Source organism: Lepidothrix coronata, unplaced genomic scaffold (genome assembly GCF_001604755.1).
Source record: "Lepidothrix coronata isolate B3197 unplaced genomic scaffold, Lepidothrix_coronata-1.0 Scaffold141, whole genome shotgun sequence".
NCBI lineage: Eukaryota > Metazoa > Chordata > Aves > Passeriformes > Pipridae > Lepidothrix > Lepidothrix coronata.
In genome coordinates, this window is record NW_016690321.1 from 2,111,003 (window position 1) to 2,133,369 (window position 22,367).

General features: G+C 39.8%; 1 protein-coding gene across 20 annotated transcripts in view; it reads right to left on the reverse strand.

Annotated features, from left to right (window-relative positions):
* Nucleotides 1-33: 33 nt before the first annotated feature.
* The window catches only part of TNRC6B (trinucleotide repeat containing 6B), a 141,331-nt gene continuing 118,997 nt past the window's right edge, over nucleotides 34-22,367 (reverse strand). For 19 of the 20 annotated variants that reach the window (XM_017827609.1, XM_017827625.1, XM_017827624.1 and 16 more), the window contains 6 exons: nucleotides 19,852-19,998; nucleotides 19,508-19,603; nucleotides 16,681-16,905; nucleotides 16,130-16,200; nucleotides 14,171-14,310; nucleotides 34-13,670 (listed from right to left, as the gene is read on the reverse strand). In XM_017827609.1, the coding sequence (XP_017683098.1) occupies nucleotides 13,280-13,670; nucleotides 14,171-14,310; nucleotides 16,130-16,200; nucleotides 16,681-16,905; nucleotides 19,508-19,603; nucleotides 19,852-19,998 (1,070 nt within the window). In that variant the 3' untranslated portion in view covers nucleotides 34-13,279. The remainder of the gene's footprint in view (nucleotides 13,671-14,170; nucleotides 14,311-16,129; nucleotides 16,201-16,680; nucleotides 16,906-19,507; nucleotides 19,604-19,851; nucleotides 19,999-22,367) is intronic. The other variant, XM_017827622.1, reaches the window with a different exon arrangement.

The following is a 22,367-nucleotide window of genomic DNA, read 5'->3' on the forward strand; positions in this document are numbered from 1 at the left end:
TAAATGCTTAGCAGCCAAACACATTTATTAGTCTTTTTTTTTTTTTCCAGGAACCCAAAAATAGTTTGTAGTTATAATGTAAGCAACTGAGTTGCACATAATACAATCATATCTTTCAAAAAAAAAATTAAAATAAAAACGAAAAAAGCTGTTTAAAAGCCCAAAAAAAAACCTTCAGAAAACTTATATAAGTATTACACCATCTCTCAGTTTCAATGAAATGACGACGACTTAATTCCTTATTACTCTTAACTTGTCACACTCCAATAAAACATCACCCTTTTTTTTCTTTTCTTTTTTTTTTTTTCTAAATCCAGCATGAGAAATACAGTACCTGCTATGGCAAAAATACACAAAAAATGCAACATTTCAGCTTATTTGTACATTAGTAGAGTTTAAACATCTTATTGGTTTTTTTTCTTTTTAAGTGAACCAGTGATCTTAAGTACCACTATACTAAAAGTAAAATAAAAATATAGAAAAGGAGGAAAAGGGGGGCAGCCAGCCATACAAGAGCACCTTCTAAAGTGCTGAGTTTCTGTGTCCATGGAAAACCCTTAGGAAGTTTAAACATGTCTTGAGAATGTGGGATGGAAATTAAGATGAAACCTGGATATGCAAGGCATTGTGTCATCTCCTCTACATTCTCCCCATTTGTCCTGTAATTTTCTTTACTGCACACTACAGTAGGAGGGGGGGAAACCAGAACTAAGGTGAGAGTTTAGTAAAGAAAGCCATTTCAAGTATAAGAAAAAAAATAAACACTTACAGGTAACTTGCAAATAGCATCAATATACACACAGCCACTATTTTTATTATTACAATGTCTGCTTCTGGGGGACAGTGTTTCAGGCAAGAGGACTTTAGCTGTACCTTCCTGTTACCTATTTATGTGCAAAGTAGAAAAGCTGCCTTTTCTAATCCAGCCATATTGGACATCGTTGATTTTCTGTTCTGCCACTTCATTCCTCCATTTAGTAAGGACAGAGGAGGGTGGCATTATTTTACCAAGAAGACTAGATGAAATGAATCTATTTCTCCATTTCCCTTCCAGACACACCCTTCTCTCATTACTTGTTCACAATGAAGAGAAACTCTCTAAACTCCTGATGCCCACCAGTAGCCAGTTTCCTGAACAGGTAGAAGGCATTTACCTTTGTAAACATAATCCCTTATGTTTGTGGAACTCAAAGCAGCATCTCGTATCTCCAGCCAAGTGGTGGAGATGAAAATAGATCAGAACGTTCCCCTGTCACTGCTTCTCCTCCTCTCCTTCCCTCCCCCGTCCCCAGAAAGATTAGATTTGGTTACTTTTGTTAGAAGGTGGGGGTTTTTTGGTTCTTTGGGGAAAACACTTAGCATTTCACTCTGTCAAATGAAGTAAACATTACAGAATTCATACTGCTGTTCGTTCTGCTTTCTAGATGAGAAAGAAAAAGCACTGTGCATCAGATGTTCTGCGTGTTTTTGAGCAGGTGTGGCAAAAATCTAAGATACAGATGTGTGTAAATCCCACAGATGCACATGCATCATTTCAGCTTCTTTCTCTGCAGAATCACTATTTACACTTCATCTTGATTACTGGCAGAGACGGAGAGGGTGGCACAGGGCAACAATGGAGACATGTTCCTAAGGCCACGGGGAGAAATGCAGGACAGAGAGGACCAGGGAGTGTCAGACAGAAAGGTTGCAGGTATAGAAACCATATTCTTGGTATATCAAATGCCAAATTCCAAAAGGCATGGGCTCATATGCACATCCCTGAGACGCACATCCAAGAAAGAAGAAGCAGTGACCACATGATTGAGAGGGGAGAAAGCAGCAGAGGTTCCCTGACAGCTGTGGGATTTACCCAATGAAGACCTCTTCCCCCACCACTCTCCCAGAGACATTCTAGGAGAGCTGTAAGGCATATACACAAGCAGCATCTACTATCATTCCCTCTGTTCCTACGTTTTATTGGCAGGTGATGGCTTCTGTATATTGTGGTCAAGAAGAGACACTGCATTTGAAGTGTGACTGGTAACACACTGAAATTAACTCAGGGAAGTAAACAGAAAGCTACTCTGCCCTTTATCCCTGGAGCAGCAGCGCAAAGGAGCAAGGTTCTTCATCTTACAGTCCCCTGTCTGAAACTACACCCACCACCTCCCCTTCATGATGGCAGGATACTTGAAAGATGACATTACCAAAAATGCTATTTAATAGCAGGGAAAAGTACACAAACTTATTCTGATTTGGTGATCTGGTGAAAGAAGCAGCAAGCTTAAAGTACTTCAGTTTTGAAGCTTATAGTCATGTGACCTGTAGCAACACTGGCACAACTATATAAAAAAGAGCAGTAGAAGGAAATAGGCATAAAGAAGGAGGAGTTTGAGTAACTGAATCTCCATCAACTTCCATAATTTAGGATCTGAGTGTTTGATGGCTTTAACAATTAAGAGAAAAAAGGGTTATCTCCCTCCGCACAAGCAAACAACGTGAAAAGAACAAGCAAAATTTGCTGTGAAAACCTCATAATACTTCTATCATGCTTTTTTCTTTAAAGCACTTTACAAACATTACTAGTTGATCCTCACAAAACCCCTGTGAGGTAGGTAAGTATTATTAACAACCCCGCTTTACAGATGAAAAAACAAAGGCAAAGTAGTTAAATGATTTGCCCAAGGCAAGGGAAGAGTAATGGCCAATGTTAGAATTCAGGAGTTCCAGGCTTCAAGTCCTGTGCTCTAAACCACAAGTTCAAACATCCTTTTTAGAAAGGAGATAACAGATGGAAATAAAAGTCCAACAAGTATAGAAGAAAAGGTAAGATTACAAAGGTTACATTAGAAGGAAGTGTACCACGAGGTATCTTAGTGAGTGATTTTAAACTTCAGATTTTTTTTTCCTTTTGTGTTTTTTTTTTTTAAAGGCAATCTGACAGAGTGGAACCCTGATAAGATCACATCTGCAAGGCAGACACAGATGCGAGAGGGATCATCAAGTCTATTACTTATTACAGTACTGTGAATGTCAACAAAAATAACATTGCTGCATGAAAACACTGAATACAGGCAGATTAATCTGTTTATGATATTACATCTAAGATAATGCCAAGGATAATGCAGGTACCATGGTTCACCATGGACAAAGGAAAAAGTCAAGTCAAAAGGTCCCTATTACAATAACAGAGAGGGCAATGAGATCTGCATTTTTCTGAGGAGACTGCTCCTGGAAACTCAGCAAGCTTCAAGGAACATACATAATCCACAATGAGTGCATTTTGGAGACATGAGGAGGTAAATCCTTTTTTATGACCATTATGACATCACCTCTTAGTAAAAACGGGATAACTTCTTTTAAATAGAGAGGACCTGGTCTACATGTCAATCTACTTTCCCTAGAATTTCACACACTGCCAACATTAATGCTAAGTCACTAGCAGTAACATCAGACAACAAAGCACTGGTAGCTACTGATGTTGAAAAAATGCAGTCCTCATAGTCGGGCTTTGATCAGCACTAGAAAGTAAGTACCATCTCCGCCATTTTGTCCACAGCTGTGCCGTCACTGTATGAGCTGTGCCAGAAACAGCAGCAAAGAAAACTTTAGGGAGAAGGAAGTGTAGATATCAAGGACCAGCTACGTTCTAATTCTCCTGGAAGAGCACGAGGACTGCTGTGATGGAAAACTAGCAGTAAATCGAAAAAAGACAGTGCCCATGGCACCATGTTTCCTGAGCTTAGCAAGGGCCAGAACACAGGAGGCGGTAGATAGTTCCCCAGGTAGAGCTGGTGTCCCATTCACCCTTTCGGCCCTGGGTTAACACTGCGTGGCAAGAATTCACATCCCTGTGCAAGGCTGAGAGCTGATATTGTTTTGCGCTCAACGTTAGTTTTTCACATCTCTGCTCAGTTACCTATTGGCCAATGTCTGACAAAGAGAGGTTCTTATCAATTCCTTATTTCAAAGTCATCACCTCCCCACTTCCCCAAACTATAATGGATATACCATGGACACAGAAACTCCTGAACAGTTTAGCAAAGTATCTTTGTCCCCTACACCCCCTTTGCAGAATGCATAGTTTACAATTCACTTACAAAATAAAGAAGCAATGCTGACCACATATGGGACCTTTTTTTTTTTTTTGAAAAAAGAACAAACAACCTCTTCTTAAGTTCAGTATCAAAATTCACATTTGCATAATAATACATTTCAAGGCCATTAGAGAGGAATGAGAGCGAAGCAAAGAAAACTGCAGAGTCTCTCCTCTCTTTGTCTTCCTGAATAGAGCTGAGGGATCCCACTGGAGTTTCTTTTCAGGGTGGGAATTAGGAAGGGCTACAACAACAGCTCTTGATCTTGCACACCTCGTGTTTTGGGTGGGACGAAGAGGTGAATTATTAGAGAAAAAAAAACAAATGGAAGGAGACACTGCAGATTCCCATGTTTAGCTACAAACAGCTTTGAAGAAACAAAAAATTACTTCAGATTTTTTTCCTTTTAAACACTTCTACCTCACCATTTCAAAAACTCTTTTTTTTTTCTTCTTGTGTAATACCCTGTTCATTTAAATGGCAACATTAAGTGTGCTGGAAGTTGAAGGTTGAAAAAAAAACTTTTCCTGTTTTGCTTATCAGGACTCGGGCAGAGAGGGTAAAAGTGTGCCTGCACCCACTATTTAACAGAAGCTACAAAACATCATCTTCTCTACATGTATAAATTTGTCTCAAACATCACTGTGTTTCAATTCTCCAGTGCTTACAAAAAAACAAAGCTACACACACTCACACTCATGCACACAAACATAAAGAGAAGCCACAAAACACATATACAAACTCAACCTGCAACGGCAGACTAGCCTAAAACTATCAACAGCTTCTGTGCATCACATGACATCCCTTTGCACCCCCCACCCCAATCTCTACCACATATGAATACGTATTGTGCAGTGTAGAGACCAGCCCAAAGATGATGCTTGTCAAAAGGGACCAGTGGGCTGCAATCTCGATGTCTGACCTCTTGAAAGAATAAATTGACCATTGTCTCCCCTCCAGCCCAAGTGGTCTCCTCAATTAGACAGTCACTATACTCACAAAGGCACATTCATAAATACCACATTTAACTTACTGCTTGTAAAAACATAGGAGGAAAATGTTAAGCGCTTATACCCCGACCCATTCCTACTGACCCAGCAAGAAGTATCACAATAATGTATCACTTGGTGAGACCTTACTCCACCTTTAGAAGGTACATAATAAAGAAGTCTTCCAACACCTCTTTTAATTTTTTTTTTTGCATAAATGAATGCTTTTTTTGTTTTTGGCTTACATATTTTGGAATACAGCACACTCACTATAAAGCTCTGTTGTAAGGCTACCCCCTAAAGTAAGGCTGTTCTACCTTGGCTTGCATTTTCACTTCATTTTGCTTCTTCTCCACACGTTCCCAAAACAAAACAAAAAACCCCACACAAGCGCCTTATATAGAAAGGGTAAGCCATATCTGGCAGGGAGAGGGAGGGGAAAGAAAGCACGTAATATCATAACCATGTCACTAAAACAGCTATTCTAACAAGCTGTGCAACCTGCTCAACAGTAAATGATAAAGAAAATGTTCACTTCTGGTTGGTTGTGTTTCATCTGAAACAGGAGGAGCTTCCACTTTCTCTCAATTAAAAAAAGCCCCAAACTAAAAAAAATGAGGAAGTTAGTTCTGCGAATGTAACAACACACGCCAATACCCAAGAAGAGGCATTTCTTGCCAGGCAGTGCCTCCTTGTATTGCGCATTCATGCAAAATTCTCCAGTCTCTTCCCCTCCACCCACCACAGTCAAGAATGTTTGCTGCAAAAATACTTAAATACTTAACGCTGGCTGGCACAATGCATTCTTCCCTTTTTTTTTTTATTTTTTCTTTTTCCCTGGAGTGCTCTGTATTAATTTACAGAAAGGCTGTCAGAGTCAAGTCAAAAAACTCCCTTTCTCGCTACAAAGTTAACAGGAACCCTAACACTGTTGCATGTTACCAGTCTCAACTGTCACACATACAGGGCAAAAATGGCTCTTTTGCAGAGGGCACTTGATTTGCTAGAAGCTTGCTTATATAGCACAGGACTCTGGGAGACTTCTAGAGAAAAGCTTTCCTGCATAGCTTGATGAAAAGCAACACGCAAGCAAACCATGGATGCAAACGGTTGTTGTCTGCTGCGTGCCACAGATGAAACGGCATCTATTGTAGCCTGATAAGTTTTAAAAATAGGCTCCAAACCACCAGGAGCTGTGGTGCTTTTTGTAGCACAGATGAAACCTTAAATCACTTTTCATATAAGCATTAGAAGCTATAGTTACTACATCACAAAGTTTAAAGTCACTAACACCACAGAATAGAGAGCTATATTTTAAACAGGACCCTGACTCAGTTTTAACAGCAATGTAGACAGACCCTTGAAGTAGGCAAAGCTCTGCTTTGTGAGTCATCACAAAATGGACCTGCTTTCTATTATCTACTGCAGGGGAAACTTTGGTAAAATTCAGCAACACTGGTATTTACAGTGATGGGACACTTAGGCAAAACATTATGAAGGACATGAACTAGCAAGGCTGCTAAAAGTCTCCAGTTCAGCTCCTACTGTATAATCCAACCAACAGCTCAGCTACAGCATAATTGTTGCTCTGTGTTTTAGGTTTGGATGTGAATTCAGGACAACAGGGAAAAACAGCTCTGTCTACATTGGGAAACTTCACATACTTCTTCCCATTACTGTTAACATCCTTCTGCCACAGGTGGAAGCCTAGTACTGGAGGTCAGGGGAAAGAAACAGTGTGGGTTTTAGATATCTGTCTTTCGATCACAGTGGGAATGACTGATATGACCTAACAGTATCAGTTCCTACAACTGCAAAATAGCGGCAAATAAACTACAGAACTGAAATGATATTTTGTGCAAAATCAATTCAGACAAACCAACAGATTCTGTGTATGTTGCTTCACATTCAGGACCAAAGTTGCATTTTAACAGCATTTGTTTGTTGGTTTGCTTTTTTTTTCAGAATTAATTTCAACGTAGTTATCTTGGTATTACCTTCCTGCCCACAAAGCATGCATGCATATTTACAATTAAGAAAGCTGCTTCTGTTAAGGGAACCTTACATCTTTAGAAAGAAAAACCTATCTTTTACTCAATCAGGACTCGTACCCTGAGATGCTAACCATCCTCCACAAAACCTGCATTTCAATCCACTTGAGAAACCTGGATACTAAAGTCACGTGATTTACAGCGAATGTGATATATGCAACACATATGTTTGCTGTACTGGAAATACAACAGGTCCTCATTTGCTACCTTGGCCCTGATCCAGCTAAGGTTTATTTATACCAAGAGCCCTTACTCGAGCAGTATGCATTTAAGGTCAGTAGGACTAATTCACACGAGGATCACTCCTGATTTCCCGGACCAGACTTGGTCAAATTTGGGTACCTCAGATACACAAACAGCGCTCCTCTTAAAGTCAACAGGAAAACAATATGCGCAAACAGAATCAGAAACCTAAGAGTTAAACATAATAAAGAATGAATGAACCAAAAAACTAACCAAACCAAGAAAAAACCCTGCAGTACTATGTGGATACATATTTAGATAAACTGGAATATGTGGCAACATTTTTAGGAGAAAAAATACGGCAAAAGTTTTAAGGAATAAATGCTTAGAAATTTCATGGTGGGGAAAAAAAAAAAAAGAGACCAACTTAATATAAATGTTTAATTGTTATTTAATCTTTGAGGTGGTTATACCACCCAGTTTGTTGAAAATATCCTGTTTATATTGTAGAGGTAAAAACATACTTGGCTTAACATTCTTGTTCATTACACAAGCCACTTAATGTGAAGCACAATAAAAAAACTTGTAAGAAAAACCTGACACCCTGTGATTGTAAAAAAACCCCAAACCAACAAAAAACCCACTCTCATGACTGCTGAGCATGTGTCCAGGCAGAAACATAAAAACACTGGGAAAAGATGGCAATTCTTCCAAAGTAAATGTCAGAGGTCTCAACACAGGTTTCTGAGCTGTACCCTCCTTTTTTTTTTTCCCTTCCCCCTCGCTAGACTTTTTTTTAGCAGTTGTCACTGCTAAAATGAAATCCTTAAATGGAGCAAAAAATTATCAAACATTAAAAAACTCTCAGCTTGATAGACATTGAAGGGTAGGGTAAGCAAAGTGGCTGGATTTTCATCTGGAAGGAGATGCCCATAGTCTATTCCAAGTTGTGCTTTCCCCAGCCTCTTTTCCCTACCTTCCCAATATGTTTAAACAAGACATTGCCACTGATTCCCTCCCTGGAACAGTTTTGTAAAAGCCCAAAAGTACCCTACCATCAATTCCTGCTGACTTTTTGCTGTTATGAGCTCAAATGGTAGCAGAATTTTTACAACATTAAGCAATGGTTGTCCCCAGCAGACAAGTTCGGTTAGCAGAATGCTCAGACAGCACTTGTAATAGCATGGTTAGGAGTGCCATGACTAAGCCATACAAATCTGTCAACTGTAGCTGGAAAAGCAAGGTTAATGTTACTTTAACAATTTAGGGAAACTGTCACTGAGGAGACCGTCACTAAGGCTTACAGGACTGCACATGTAGGAAAGGAGGAGCAGACTGTTGTACTACAATAGGTTTGGACCCAGCAGACTGCTGAAACTCCAGACTGTCAACCCTTCAGCACTCAGTCACAACCCACTTCCAAGTGAATGTCAAGTCTGTTGGCTTTTTTTTTGATTAAATTCTATGGTTTCTTTTGTTTTAGGACACTGCTGATTTGATAAAACACAGCTCTGGCAAAGCACTCAAATTCTCTCCGTAAAACAAACAAAAAAATAAAATCCCAAAGTTCCTAAGTAAACCCGCCTTCTACTGGCCCATGACAGGATTTTAAAGCACATTATTATTACTACTGATGCATTATTTTCAATAGACTCACATGCACACGCAGCACAACATGAAAACACTGGGCAACTGCTATGAAAAAGAATTTGGCATCTGATTTCTTTAATAATAAAATCTCAATTACTACTAAGTAACTCATTGCACAACATGCTTATGCAGCATGCTCTTTTTCCTTAAGAAGGGGTACATCTATTTCCATGAAGTGGCTATACTGCCTCACTTTGCCTCCTCTTCCCTCCCTTCCCCTACTGTAGGGCATGTGGGTGCATGTAAAAAGGCACTAGCGCGGTTTTTGTGGTTTGAGCCTGGCCGTTTCAGGCGCAGTAAGCCCCTGACCCTTAGAGCTGGGAGACAGAAGTTGGCCATCCCAACGCTGAACTCTGAAGTTCAAGACTGTAAGCCCTGACAGCCAGCAGCAACAGGGTGAACAGAGGAGTTTAACAGGTATTTCCCTCATATAAAATAAAACAAAGACTGGGAGGAGGGGTGGGTGAGGAAAAGCAAGCAGCAGATCTCCAAGTGTGGAATAAAACTGACCAAATAGCTGAAAACAGCAAAGTTGATTTCCATTGTACATTGTACTGGAGTTTTTCATATTTTTTTTTCTGTACTGAAAAAGGCAGGATAATAAACCTACTTCATTACTCAGTATTCTGTCAGCACTGGTTTTCTTTAGCACTACTTAGAAGTGGTTCAAAGAAGCACCATCATGTATTTCCTGCTGGTCCTCCTAACTGAGGACCCTTTCAGTTAAACTATACTGCATTTTAATAAGGTTTATAGTTTCACTTTGCTTTTAAAAAAGGTGCTTAAAGAGTATTTTTGTTTAGTTTCAATCAAGAGGGAACAGTAGATTTCCATTCACACACTTCTCCATGCAACTGCACACGTCTGCATGAGTAATAAAGCACTATAATGATAACCCTTCTTCTCCCACAACTTGTTTAAGATTGCAATGAATTCCTGTTGCTGATATTGAGAAGTTTTCTTAATGTACTTTAATTTAGAAAGTCTTTAAAATTCTTGATCCCTCGCTTGACAGTAACATTTGGAGATTTTTTCTTTTTCTTTTTTTCTTTTTATTTTTTTTTTTAGCATTTTTCTTTTAAAGTAAAAACTTTCAAACATTTTGAAGATTCAGGAACTTGTAAAAGTTTATCAACAAGAAACAGCCATCTATCTAGGATAAGGTTAAATAAACCATCTTCAAAAAACTGGCTTCCTACCCTAGAATTCCTGAGAATGCTTGCAAATTTAAAGCAGGAAAATAAAATGTTAAAATAAAAACAAAAACACTGTTAAATGCTCCCAGAGTTAGTCTTCATCTAAAATATATATATGCACTTTTTGGTCTTTTTTTTTTTTTTTTGTACGTTTTAATTTTTTTCCCTTTAAGCTTACAATGGAAGAACAATTTAGCTTTTCTTTTTAAATATTTCAAATCCCTCATTATGTCTTGTAAACAAGAGGGGCTCTAGCACCCGGCTTTCACCGAAGTATCGCAATGAACTCAACTAGCCCAAAGTGCAGGAAAAGGGACCTTAGGGCAGGTTGGGAGAGAGAAGTGAGGGTGGAACACAGCAATGAACCAGCATGTACAGCAAAATCATGTGACAGAACAGATACTGGCTTGCTCAGGCCAAAGGTGCTTCACTAGGAAGTACTGCTGGCACAGGACTTTTAAGAACCTGCTCTGTGTGTCCGAGCGTGGCTGGTCTTCGAGCAGAGACTAGAAACAAAGCTTTATGGATGTCTGCACGCAGGGGCCACTGGCTAGATAGCAGGAGTTGAAAGAGAGCACTTCATTTCTTTGTGCATGGTGGGATAGATGAAGGAGTCATGATAGGAAAGTATATTCCAAAGGGGCCAGAGTATGCTGCACACTCCAGTTTACTAAACAAATACAAACCTACTCGTACTTTTTTACCATGTAACACTTTGCATACAAATCTACAGGCATGTGTATATGCAGCATTTCCCTCAGTCAGTCTTCCTTGTGACATTGGGTTTACATAGAAAGGGCGAATTAAAACAGCCACGTAATTCCCTAGCCCTTCCCTCCCACCCCCAGCACACAGGCACACACACAGGCACACATACACGCACACCCCCACTCCATTACTTGCATCTGCTTTGCCTTCTCCCCACCAAACCCACATGTAGAGTTAAACGTATCAGACACGGTCATATCCTTCAATGAAAACGCTTAAGAAACAGACTCCCCTATCCTCCCTGCTCCATCAGGTAATAAAGCCCAAGCACTGCTACCTCTGAGGGCTGGAATGGACAGGTATATGCTGGTACAGAATGTCGGCACTTTGTTAGACAGTATAAACGGCCAGACAATGCCACATGGAGTCCTAGCACTTATGGAAAAAGTACCGGCATCTCTCTTCCCTCTTCTCCTGGCCCCACCCCCATAAAAGACTTTCTGCTTCATGTCCAGGGATGTGCCTTCAAGTCTGCTACAACTCTTTTCACAACAACAGGTCTTAAAAAGTTTTGTTCCCAGAGCACACACGCACGCACACACTGGCTATCACTGTGGATTATAGGTCACCCCTATCCTGCCCAGAGTACTACTACACTGATGCTAAAAAACCCCAAACCTTTCCTTAAATACAGAAATTAAAAAGCAACAGTACAGAAAAAGTAAAAACAAAAAAAAAAACAAAAAGGTGCAATACTTTTAAAAAAAAAAGTCTTTGCTAGTTATATACTCCCTAAGCAAAACCACATACACAGGAAAAAACACAACACAGAGAAACAAAAGGAAACCTTTGAAGTACACACTGGTTTAAGAACATTCGTAAGTAAACGTTTCTGTCAGTGATGGTCTGGCGCTGTAATGACACCGAGGCCTGGCACAGGTAACGCTCACCATGAAGGACGCAGGAAGGAGTCAGCTGCATGTGCTTTCAGGAGATGAGGCAGGCCGGCCAGCAGTCTGCTGACACGATTTAGTTTTCTGTCAGTTTTAATACAAGCAGTAAATCAACTGAAAGGCTAATTTGGTTGGGCTGGACTTTCAAGCATTTGATGGATTCCTCTAAAATGAATATGGGTGCTTATTCAGGTTTGGGGGAGAAAAGAGAAACACTCATTGTTTTTAAAGGTACTGAAGCTTGCAAGAGACTGAATAAGAACATTTGTCTTAGCTGCACAAAAAATGGCAATGTCTTCTTTCCTCCTCTTTTCCCCTTGTTGGAAGAAATAAATGGCTTGCATTATATAACAAACATTCTAGGGTTCATTCAGTACAAAACCCCCACATGCAGACATAAATAAAGACACTGCTACTCAAAAGACAACATTGTCTCCCCTCTCACCAAATCCTTTGGATATGGCAGTGTTCTGCTCTACCACAGGGTTAGAACAAGGGCTAGGAAGCAACTATCCACTCTGTATGATCTGCAGACTTGAGATAGCACCCTGCTAAAATGAATTTAAAAAAACCTACCAACAAATTTTAATCCAGCCCAACTGGATTCTGCTTCAGCCACAGGGACTCCACCATGCCTGTCTTGTTTTCAGAATCAAGACATGCAGATGGCCAGCCAGCCCGTAGACCATCAGCAATGCAGCGTTTCAAGATTATATATATATAGAGAGAAAAAAATGCACACACACAAACATGTGCACACGCACTCACACAGAAACAAGCACACGTGGGCAGTTACATGTGCCAGAACACACTGGTACTTATGAACCAGCCAATCACAAAGTGTTGGTTTTTTGTTTTGTTTGTTTGTTTTTTTTCTGTTTTGTTTTTTTTGTGGGTTTTTAAATTTTTTTATTTTTTTTAGGCTTTTTTTTAGGTTTTTTTTGTTTTTAAAGTGAGGCTCCGTCAAGTCTTCCCCTCCCCCCCATTTCTCTCTTGAACCCCTCCCCTACCCCAACCCAACATGGTAGACCTAAGGACGGAAACACACCCAGTGCAAACAAAGTTAAAAAGCTATTTTTTCAGTATATATGTTTCTTAGCAACAACTTCCGTATAACATGAAAAAGTGAAAAACTAGAAACTAATTTTTTTAATTTTTTCTGTTTAAATTTAAATGGTATGTGTACTTGCTTCACATTGTCTTTCTACGTTGGCGTTCACGATTCAAGTATTTCAAGAGTGATATGTTCTCTTTTTTGGATTCATATTCCAAACGAAAAAACTGAAGTTATATAAGGGAGGCAACTATGTGCTCAGACAGTCTGTCAATGACCCACCTTTTTTTTCTTTCTCCATTTTCTTTTTTCCTTTTATAAATGTATTTATTGCAAGTTGAAAAAAACGAAAAGGTCAAGTTAGTGCTGCTGCTGTTCCAAAAAAGGTCACGAGGTCAGAGTTGAAAGTTCTAAGTTCAGATTGAATCCGACCCTCCTCCCAGAAGGTCTCCAGGTAGTAAGGGAGCAGGGCTGCCCATTCTGTGTGGATCCTCTACGCTTGGGACCCCCCACAAGCTTGAAGAATAGTTTGGGGGCCCCCACAATGAAGCGCCAGTGAGATCACCCCCACTGCTGCCACCGCCGCCACCACTGCTCCACTGCCCAAGCCCTGTTGACCCACCAAAGAGATTCAAAGCAGGTCCAACTGGATCTGTCTGGTTCTGTCCTGTCTCCAGGGATTGCCAGCCTGCTGCGGGTGCACTCGGGGTTGCTGCAGGTGTAGGGGGCTGAGCTTGTGCCAGAAAGCGACTAACCTCTTCATCTGTGGCAAACTCAGCCAGGATGGTAGTGTTTCCCAACACACACCTAAAAGACAAGATACATGCAAGTAAAAAAATTAGAGCCAGAAGCTAAGGGTAAGGGATTCAGAAGCACAGGAACAGTACTATTAGGTGCCCAAACCAAAGGAAATATCGGTTACATTGCTATAATTGAATGAACATGGAAAGCTTCAGCTGTTCTTGACAGTGAAACTGACCCTAAACACAAGAACTTTGCATTTTATATGGGGAAAACCCCCCCCCACAAAAACTCCAACCCCCTGGCCCAACACTCAGTTATGCCTGCAACAAATCCTTTCTAAATTTAAACTAAGGTCCTGAACATGAACACCAGGAGCAATAAAAGTGCCTAAGTGTAGGCAAAATGGTTAATGCACATATGCCCCCTTTCAAACAGAACAGAGGAAGAACAGGTTTTAAATGTAGGAGATTAGTATAGTTCAAAAGTTTTCACTGAGTTTAGGGGCTTACACCATACCCCCCCACACTGCCTCCCCTAAGATTTTGTCTCAAAACCTCACTTACATGTGCAGTGCAGTCTGGGCCTTGGCCGCCTCCTGTTTGGTGTTATATCGGATAAGGGCGGTGCCCTGGGTCAGGTTCAGATGGAATGTCAGCAGTGGGCCATGCTGCATGCAGATCGTCCTCAAGGTTGACCCATCAATCTGAGGAAAAATAGCCAAGATAAAACAGATGTTTGTAACTATTTCTCCAAATGTACTTCAGTCCTAGCTTCATCCCAGTAATTAAAAGATATTCTGCTCTCAGAAAGGAAAACAGGTGAAAGCGGTGGGAAGTAAGCAAAGGTGACAGAAGTTAATTTTCAAACAGGAACTGGTATGCCTTGACTTCTCATGATCAGATGGAGTTTGCTTTAGGGAATAATCTGACTTATTCCCATTCACTTGTAGCCTGAGTCCAATGTTACCCTCTCTCACCGAGTTTCTTACACTGTCACTATCCTTCCGCTGACAATTTTTCCAGTAATTATATACAACTTGTACTTAACCATCACCTTCAGCCATCAGAATTTTACCAAAGGAACCAGAGTGCCTCAGTCTCCAGCTCTCTGATTTCAGCAAAATTTAGATAAACATGAAAGGTTTTTGAAAAACTGGAAATATCTCTACAGTTAACTTTTTAAAAATTTATTTTAGTGCTTCTTTGTCTTTATGGGTTAAGAAACAGTAAGTGACAGAAACAGTGATATTCCTGCCAAACCCACCAATGTTCATTCCTCCTGAACTAATGTTTTCACAGAAGTTGCTGCCTACATTCCTTCTGCAGCAGCAACAACTTGTTACTTACCTCCGGTAATACCTGCTCTCCCAGGTGTTCTGTACAGATAGATTCCATTCCTGGTGTGCCACAGTAATATGCACACAGGAAAGGGATCTGTATGTGCAAATACTTAAGGAAGTGCTAATTTCTTCCTTCTCTCTTTCCTCCCTATTATATAATACTTCAAATGAGGGAAAAGGAAGTTGTGTGTGGGTACAAATATGGTCAAAGTTAAAACAGAGAACCTTGAAATGACGATACTGTTCCTTCCAACCCTAGCCATTCCACAAGTCTATGAATCCACCCTAACCTTTGCGCTTCCTCCTCTATGGTGTACTGACCTGCAACGAGTAGAGAATCTGTTATGAAAAGAGACAATTATAATATGTTTCTGTCTCTTTCCTACTAACTTAAACGCCTCCAAAACATATTCTTCATTCATTAAATAATTCCTAAAGCAGTATTAAACTCTCTTGCACAAGCCAGACTTAGAACTGTGTCTTCCGTTTCCTTCACATCAAGGAAAACAGTGTTTTTTATGAAAGGAGCACAGTTCACCATTTTGGGTGATCTGAAGGAGACTTTAGTTTTATCTTTCACATCAATCTTTTCTTAGACTGTAGAAGCACAATAAATTACCTTGCTGAACAGGGGACTCTGTCTAGACCTTGAGGTTCTCCTGATAATCACAAAGGCTTTTCCCAGCCCTTGAATTCAGGACTAATTGGGAATGCTGAAATCAGGATCTCCACAGAACTCATTTTGAATGGAAGCAAGCTCTGAGAATACTTGCAGAAATAACCTAACTAGACTGGTTTTGGCAGGAGTGTTGGAAAAATTCTGTGGTTTCACTATGGAAACACTAAAGTGAAAACTGGCAGTTACACCAACTTTCTTACTGACAACATCCCAAAGAACAGCTATAAACCATTCCACATTATAGTCACGCAACTTACCCTCACTTCTAAGAAAAAAACTTTCTGTTCCAATAATGTTTTGTAACTCTTAAGTAAAGAAATATTTTAACAGTCACGTAGCAAAACCTGAACATCCTAAAGTTAGCTGAAGAGATTACAATATAGAAACACGTTACATATCTTGACAAATCTGATTTTGCCAGATTTTACTCAAAGAGAAACAACTGAAGAATTCACAAATCCTTGGTAAAGCAAACAAGTTTCCAGAAACAACCACAGAAAATACCTGTGGAGTGAGATTGTGAAGAACCAGCCAGTAGCTAGGACGAACTGAGCCACCATCACTCCAAGTAGATGCTGCAAATTATAAGACAGAGCAATGAAGACAGATTTGATACAAAGAAAAACCATCTTTCTTTACAGTTAGGTCTTTCAGTCTCAGAAAAATTCAGTGTTATCAGTCCTGTTAACACACGAAAGCCTAATCTTCAGTCCTGAAAACAAAACTACACCGTTCCTCACATTTGACATCAAGATTCATTTTACTAGAGTTACTTGGAAGAGTTTCCCACCCACAGCAAGCATCTAGTCTTGAAAGACCCCATGTAGTAGGTATTCTCTCCTAGCAGCTCTCAGCCCTCTTCACTCATTCCCTGCAGCAGGACCTGAGATTCTATCCCCCACCCACCCCAGTTACTGAGAGCAAATTTCCATTTTAAAAAGGAACTTTTTTCCTTTTACCAGACAACTACAACTTTCTTTCCTCCAAATCATTAGTGCTGTGAGACATACACTCCTCAGGTCTGATTAACGGTGCTATCAGTTGATTCTCCTCACCAGAGCCAAGCCTTGAGTCCTGTGCCCCCCAGCCCCTGACCGATCGGGGTGCTGTGCTGTTCCATGGAGATGATGGTTTAGGGTTGGTCAGGCCAGGAGGTGGGCGGGGCAGCCCTGTAGTGTTCCTTGAGGAAATATGGTTTTTCCACATCTTGTTGGAGAGATGAGTGGGATTGTGTCCTATGGGATCTGGGGACCACGTTGATTTGTAATCACTGAATTTTGCTAGAAGATTAAAGAAATTGTATGTGTTAGAGAAACTGCTGAGATTAAATAACTGTCCTATCACAGTAAACCTTTTGACCACATTTGTATCAGCGACAAGCATGAAGCACAGAACCATACAGCAGTTAATTCACCATACTGAAAAACCACATGCTACAAGTAAGTCAATCTTTGATTATTTTATATAACCTGACAAAAAAAAATCAATATACCTAAATATATACGATAATGTAGAAGATTGCAGTATGTTCCATCATTAATAAGATGAATAGCAACTTTCATATCCACACTACATTTCACCTGCGAACTTCTTACAAGTTTGGGCACTACTGACCTTTAATGAAACTGAATCCTCTTTAGGTACAAATCCTGTAGAGAACCGAAATGAATATTTACCTTTCTTGGCCTACTAAGGTAACGTGCAGCTGCCATTTGGAGGTACCATTTGGTCCTAAAGATCAAAGCTTTCTCACGAATCACAGATCTCACACAATGTTGACAGTACTGTTACAACAGTAACACATAAAGGTGGCCATTTAGCTGTGTTACAGTTGGACTTTTAAACAATCTTGATAGCCCTTTTTTTTACTAGAAACATTACCAGATGACTGTTAGAAGACCAATAGTGGATATCCCTAACAGATTTCAAGAACACTTCATGCATAAGTTCAATAAAAGAGAAAAGTTAAAAGACTCTCCAAAATGTCACTATTTGCCATGAATATTTGGGAGCTCTTCCTAAACCAGTTTTCCTTAAGAAGGCAGACTGCAAATTCTCCCACACCTTCTGACACCAAGTGACATTTCAAAAGTCAAAATTCCTTGAGTAATTTTTTTTTTAACTTGTTCTGCAATGGGAACCAATGAACACAAGTACAGCGATCTGGGGGAAAACGTTGTGCCAGGAATGATCTTGATCATGAATTATCTTAATCATAACTCTTGTGTGTGTGTGTGAACATATGCATTTAACTTTATTCACTAACAAAAGATGGTAAATTACTTATTTGAAACAAAGTATAAAAATTCAGATTTACAATGTGCCAGAGCATCACAAAATAACACATTTGGAAATCAAGATCATAAAGCTTTCAGAAACAGAAATGTGTTTCAATTTACAGCTATATTTCCATGACACAGTAACAGTCAGTAGCATGCAGGTTTCAAGCACTAACCCATGAAAGTATATGGAAGTGCTTAAAAACCTGCTTTCACTAGACTTTGTCTTAGAGACAGGTGAATTCTAAACCCTCAGTTCAGACGACCTGCTTTCTGACTGTCCATAGTTTAACAGGATGAACAGAATACGTTATGTGGTAGTGGTCTAGTTTACTCAATTCAATTTTTACTTCAGTAATTTTTTTATCTCTCGGGTCTTTCTTACTTGCTAGACAAAATTTAAGCAAAGGCAAGAAGCTGATGCATGCCACTCCTTTGCCCAGGCTGTGAAAGAGAAATCTTTTATGCCATTGGAATGCTGCATACACAAACACTGCTTCATACCAAAGTCAGCACACAAACCAGCAGCAGGAGCACAGTTTTTCTTGAGGACTAAAGAGTATTTTCAACACATTTTGTGAAGATGCTGAGGTAACATCTGAATGCAGCTTTTATTCGGTAAGACGAAAAAAACAAAGTCTGGGCCAGATGTAGCGCTCAGCTCTGCTTGTAACCTCTGCTATTTACACCCAGTTCTTCATTTTTAAGTAGTTGTCAAGACAATGTCATCTTCAGGAGAAAACTGATATTTGCAAAAAGTTCAAAATCCAAATGGTTTGTATGGAGCATTTTACTCTGAAGTGCCTCAAGAAACATTTTTCACAAGAAAGATTTGGAGACCTTCCCAACAATCTAAGATAGATATTAAGTTACTATTTACAGGTCAACCATTAAATGCCAGAGGACTGAAAGTCCTCACTCTCCAGGTTTCAGGGAATGATGAGTGTTATAAAAGGCAAGGTAAAAATGTTCCCTTCACAGTACTCCCATGTTCTAAAGTTAAAACAAAGAAAATTACTTACTTTTACTCATACATACAGGAGAAAGTGTCTTTTAAAAATTATGACAGCCCTGCAACTCTTTAACATGTCAACAGATTGTACACATGCTGTTTTATTTTTCTTTTTGCATCTGCTGATTACTGTTACCTTATTTTTTAACTTGCATAATGTGCTGACTTTGGCTGGGGTAGAGTCAATTTTCTTCACATTACCTCATATGGGGCTGTGTTTTGGATTTGTGCTGGAAACAGTGTTGATAATACAGATGGTTTAGTTACTGCTGAGCAGTGCTCACACAGCATCAAGGTCTTTTCTGTTTCTCACATTCCCCCCAGCAGCAAGAAGGATGGGGGTACGCAAGAAGCTGGGAGGGTACACAACTGGGACAGCTGACCCCAGCTGCCCAAAGGGATATTCCATACCATATGGAGTCATGCTCAGCATATAAAGCTAGGGGAAGAAGAAAGAAGGGGGATATGTTTGGAGTTTTGGTGTCTGTCTTCCCAAATCACTGTTAGGCCTGATGGACTAAATATTCCAAGTGGAACAACAATGAACGAATAAGTGGAAAATGCTTTGGGTAAGTTTTGGAAACCACATACCTGAAGTGCTATGAACGTTGGTGAAGGAATTGTCAGAGGCACTGTAGGGCCAGGCACCAGGTGAAGGCAGCGAGGTGTTGAGGGAAGAATTAGACCCTATCAAAGAGAAAAGGAGAGAGTTGGCCGATTTCAAGGATATTCTGGTAATACCACTAAACCTCAAGAGAGCCACGACAATACCAATGCCAAGCTTCCACACGACACACAGCGATGGCGCAAAGGCACACAGCTTCCTTCTTAGGCAAATGCAACAAACGATTCGCCTGTCACGACCGGAACATCAGAATCATCTCGAGTATCAGAGTGACTCAGATAATCACATACTAAGTTGTTCACTGTTTTACCTGTGGTGTTGTCCCGCAGAAGTTGGTGGTCAGTATCTACAATGGGAGATGTGGCTGTCCCCCCCAGCACACTTCCAGGGGTCACATAGGGGTCAGATTCAGGGTCAATGTTTTGTATACCTTTCCATGGCACTCCCGGTTGGAACTCTGGGACAGGAGGGAAAAAGGAATTAGATGCAATCAGGGAAATGTCCTTCACTAGAAGTAACTGTTGAAGGTATTTTAGGAGGGTAAATAGTTGTCTTCTACTCTGTTCCTCAGGAAAAAAAAAAGACTACTTTTTCTACTTTTTTGAATTATAATCTATTTCACATTTCTTCCCCCAGCACTAGAGCTCTAGTGTCTGAATACAAGTCTACACTACTCATAAAAAAATGGCTCAAGTGTATCCAGTATCCCTTCAACTACTACTGCTTTACTACATTCAGATGAGGTTTCAAAAGTTTTAATACATCATATATAAGATATATAAGATCAGATTATATATTATAAGATTAGATTCTGCACACATACTTTGTGTGTGTGCAGAAGCCTTCCCCGAGGAAAGGCTACCTACCTTAAGAGTTTGTAAACACATTTGACACTTCACACTGTAGGTACACACACACTTTATACATTACCTATCAACACTGAGGTAATGCTAAGGTGAGAAGCCTTGTGGTAAAAGCAATGTATATACTCATTCGACATTCTTCATGCTTCACAGTGAGATAGGATATACTTATCATGCTTTAGTTTCAACTATAGCTCCAGGCATGCCAGAATTTTAAGACAAGAGGATGAATTATATCAAATACGGACATACAAAAACTCCAGTTACTGTAAGAAAGATCAGTAATCTGGTTCCTTCAGTGAATAAAGTGCTGTGGCCAACTTTGGAAGCAGTGATAAGAAAGTAAAACTGCCAAACACAAAAATAAGTAAAGAAGCTTCGTATACTACGTGACAATTTGGGTAAGCATGAGAAGAGTGCCAAGGTGGCAGATTCATCCCCTGTGGATACAAGCCCAGGATACAGAATGGCACCTTTATTCCCAACCTGAAGTTCTGAAATAATTAATGATAGTTTACTTGAGTGTAATTAAAAAAAACATTATTAAAAGTGGGATCCAGGATGTGCCGTCTAGAATGAAACCAAGTAGGAATTATCTGGCGTGGAAAGGTTTATTTCAGTCACCTTTTTAATGAAGAAGTATAGTCAAGACTGACTTTCACAGACAAACACAGAAGAAAATGTGATACTATGGGTTCAAACAACTGACAGTAAGGGCAGTATTAGACTGTGATAATGCACTGGCAGGAGAATCTCAAAGACATAAGAAATGCCCTACTGGGTCAGAACTGTGGTCCATCTAGTCCAGTATTTTGCTAACAGTAGTAGGAGAGATACCATTTAGGGACAGAACACAAACCTGGCCACTATCTGTAGACTACTGCCCTCACACTCTCCCAGCATCCACAGTCCTCCTATCTAGGATGGCAGAACTACCAAATGTTTTTCCATCATTTTATCCAATCACTGTTTCAGGCTAGTACAGTCTCAAGAAGCTCTAAAAGCAATACAATCCAGAAGTTCACCACTCCTGATGGAAAAAAAAATCTCTCACCTATTTAAAATTTATATCCTCCTAAGTCCAGCATTTACCATGGTCCTAGGATCACAGGATTCACAGAATTACAATTCTGCATTTATCTTGTTCACTGACTTCATGATTTTGTAAACATCAATTACATCTCCCAATCTTTAGTAATTTAACAAAATAATCCAGGAGGACCAGGTATCAACGCTTCTAACACTATGAGCAATCACCACTGCATCAAGGAAGGAATCTGCTCAGCCACTGTCAAAATACTGCAATCCTCTGACAAACAGGACCACTGTATGCTTAAGGAAGAAGTAATGCAGCTCTTGAGTCTAGTCAAAATATCTTCTCTGTTCTGAGACAAAGAATCCACGAACACAGGTTAGGACCTCGAAATCAGAACAGAAAAAAAAAAAAGAAGTCCAAGTCTTGTATTTGTAAAGATCTCTGGGAATTGGTGAGACTGAAAATTAAGTGCACGGTAAACTCTAATCAAAAGGTTAATAAATATACAAACAAGGTTCCAGTGATCAGGCATATTATTGCTTATGAACACATTCACTCATCAAAATAATCCTGGTCTGGAGAAGAGTTTTCCTTGAACTTCAGCATACTGACAAATTTCCAGACTATCCTTTAGAGCTGATAGTTATTCTCATGCACATTCACCAACTCTGTCTACAGACATGCTATTTTATTTCCAGACAGTAAAGAAAATACGAAATGCATTTCTCCACTGATATTTGAAAGGTCCTCTCAAAAACTTCAAACATAAGATTATTGTGAGAACCACGTTAGACACATCCAGGCCAGTTTGCCTGGAGTATATGACTGAACTGATCTTGAATGGGAAAGTTAGGGTCTAGTATTACCTAGGTATGCAAGTCTGTGTGACATAACCAAAAGACATAGTTCTCACCAACGCAGCAAAAC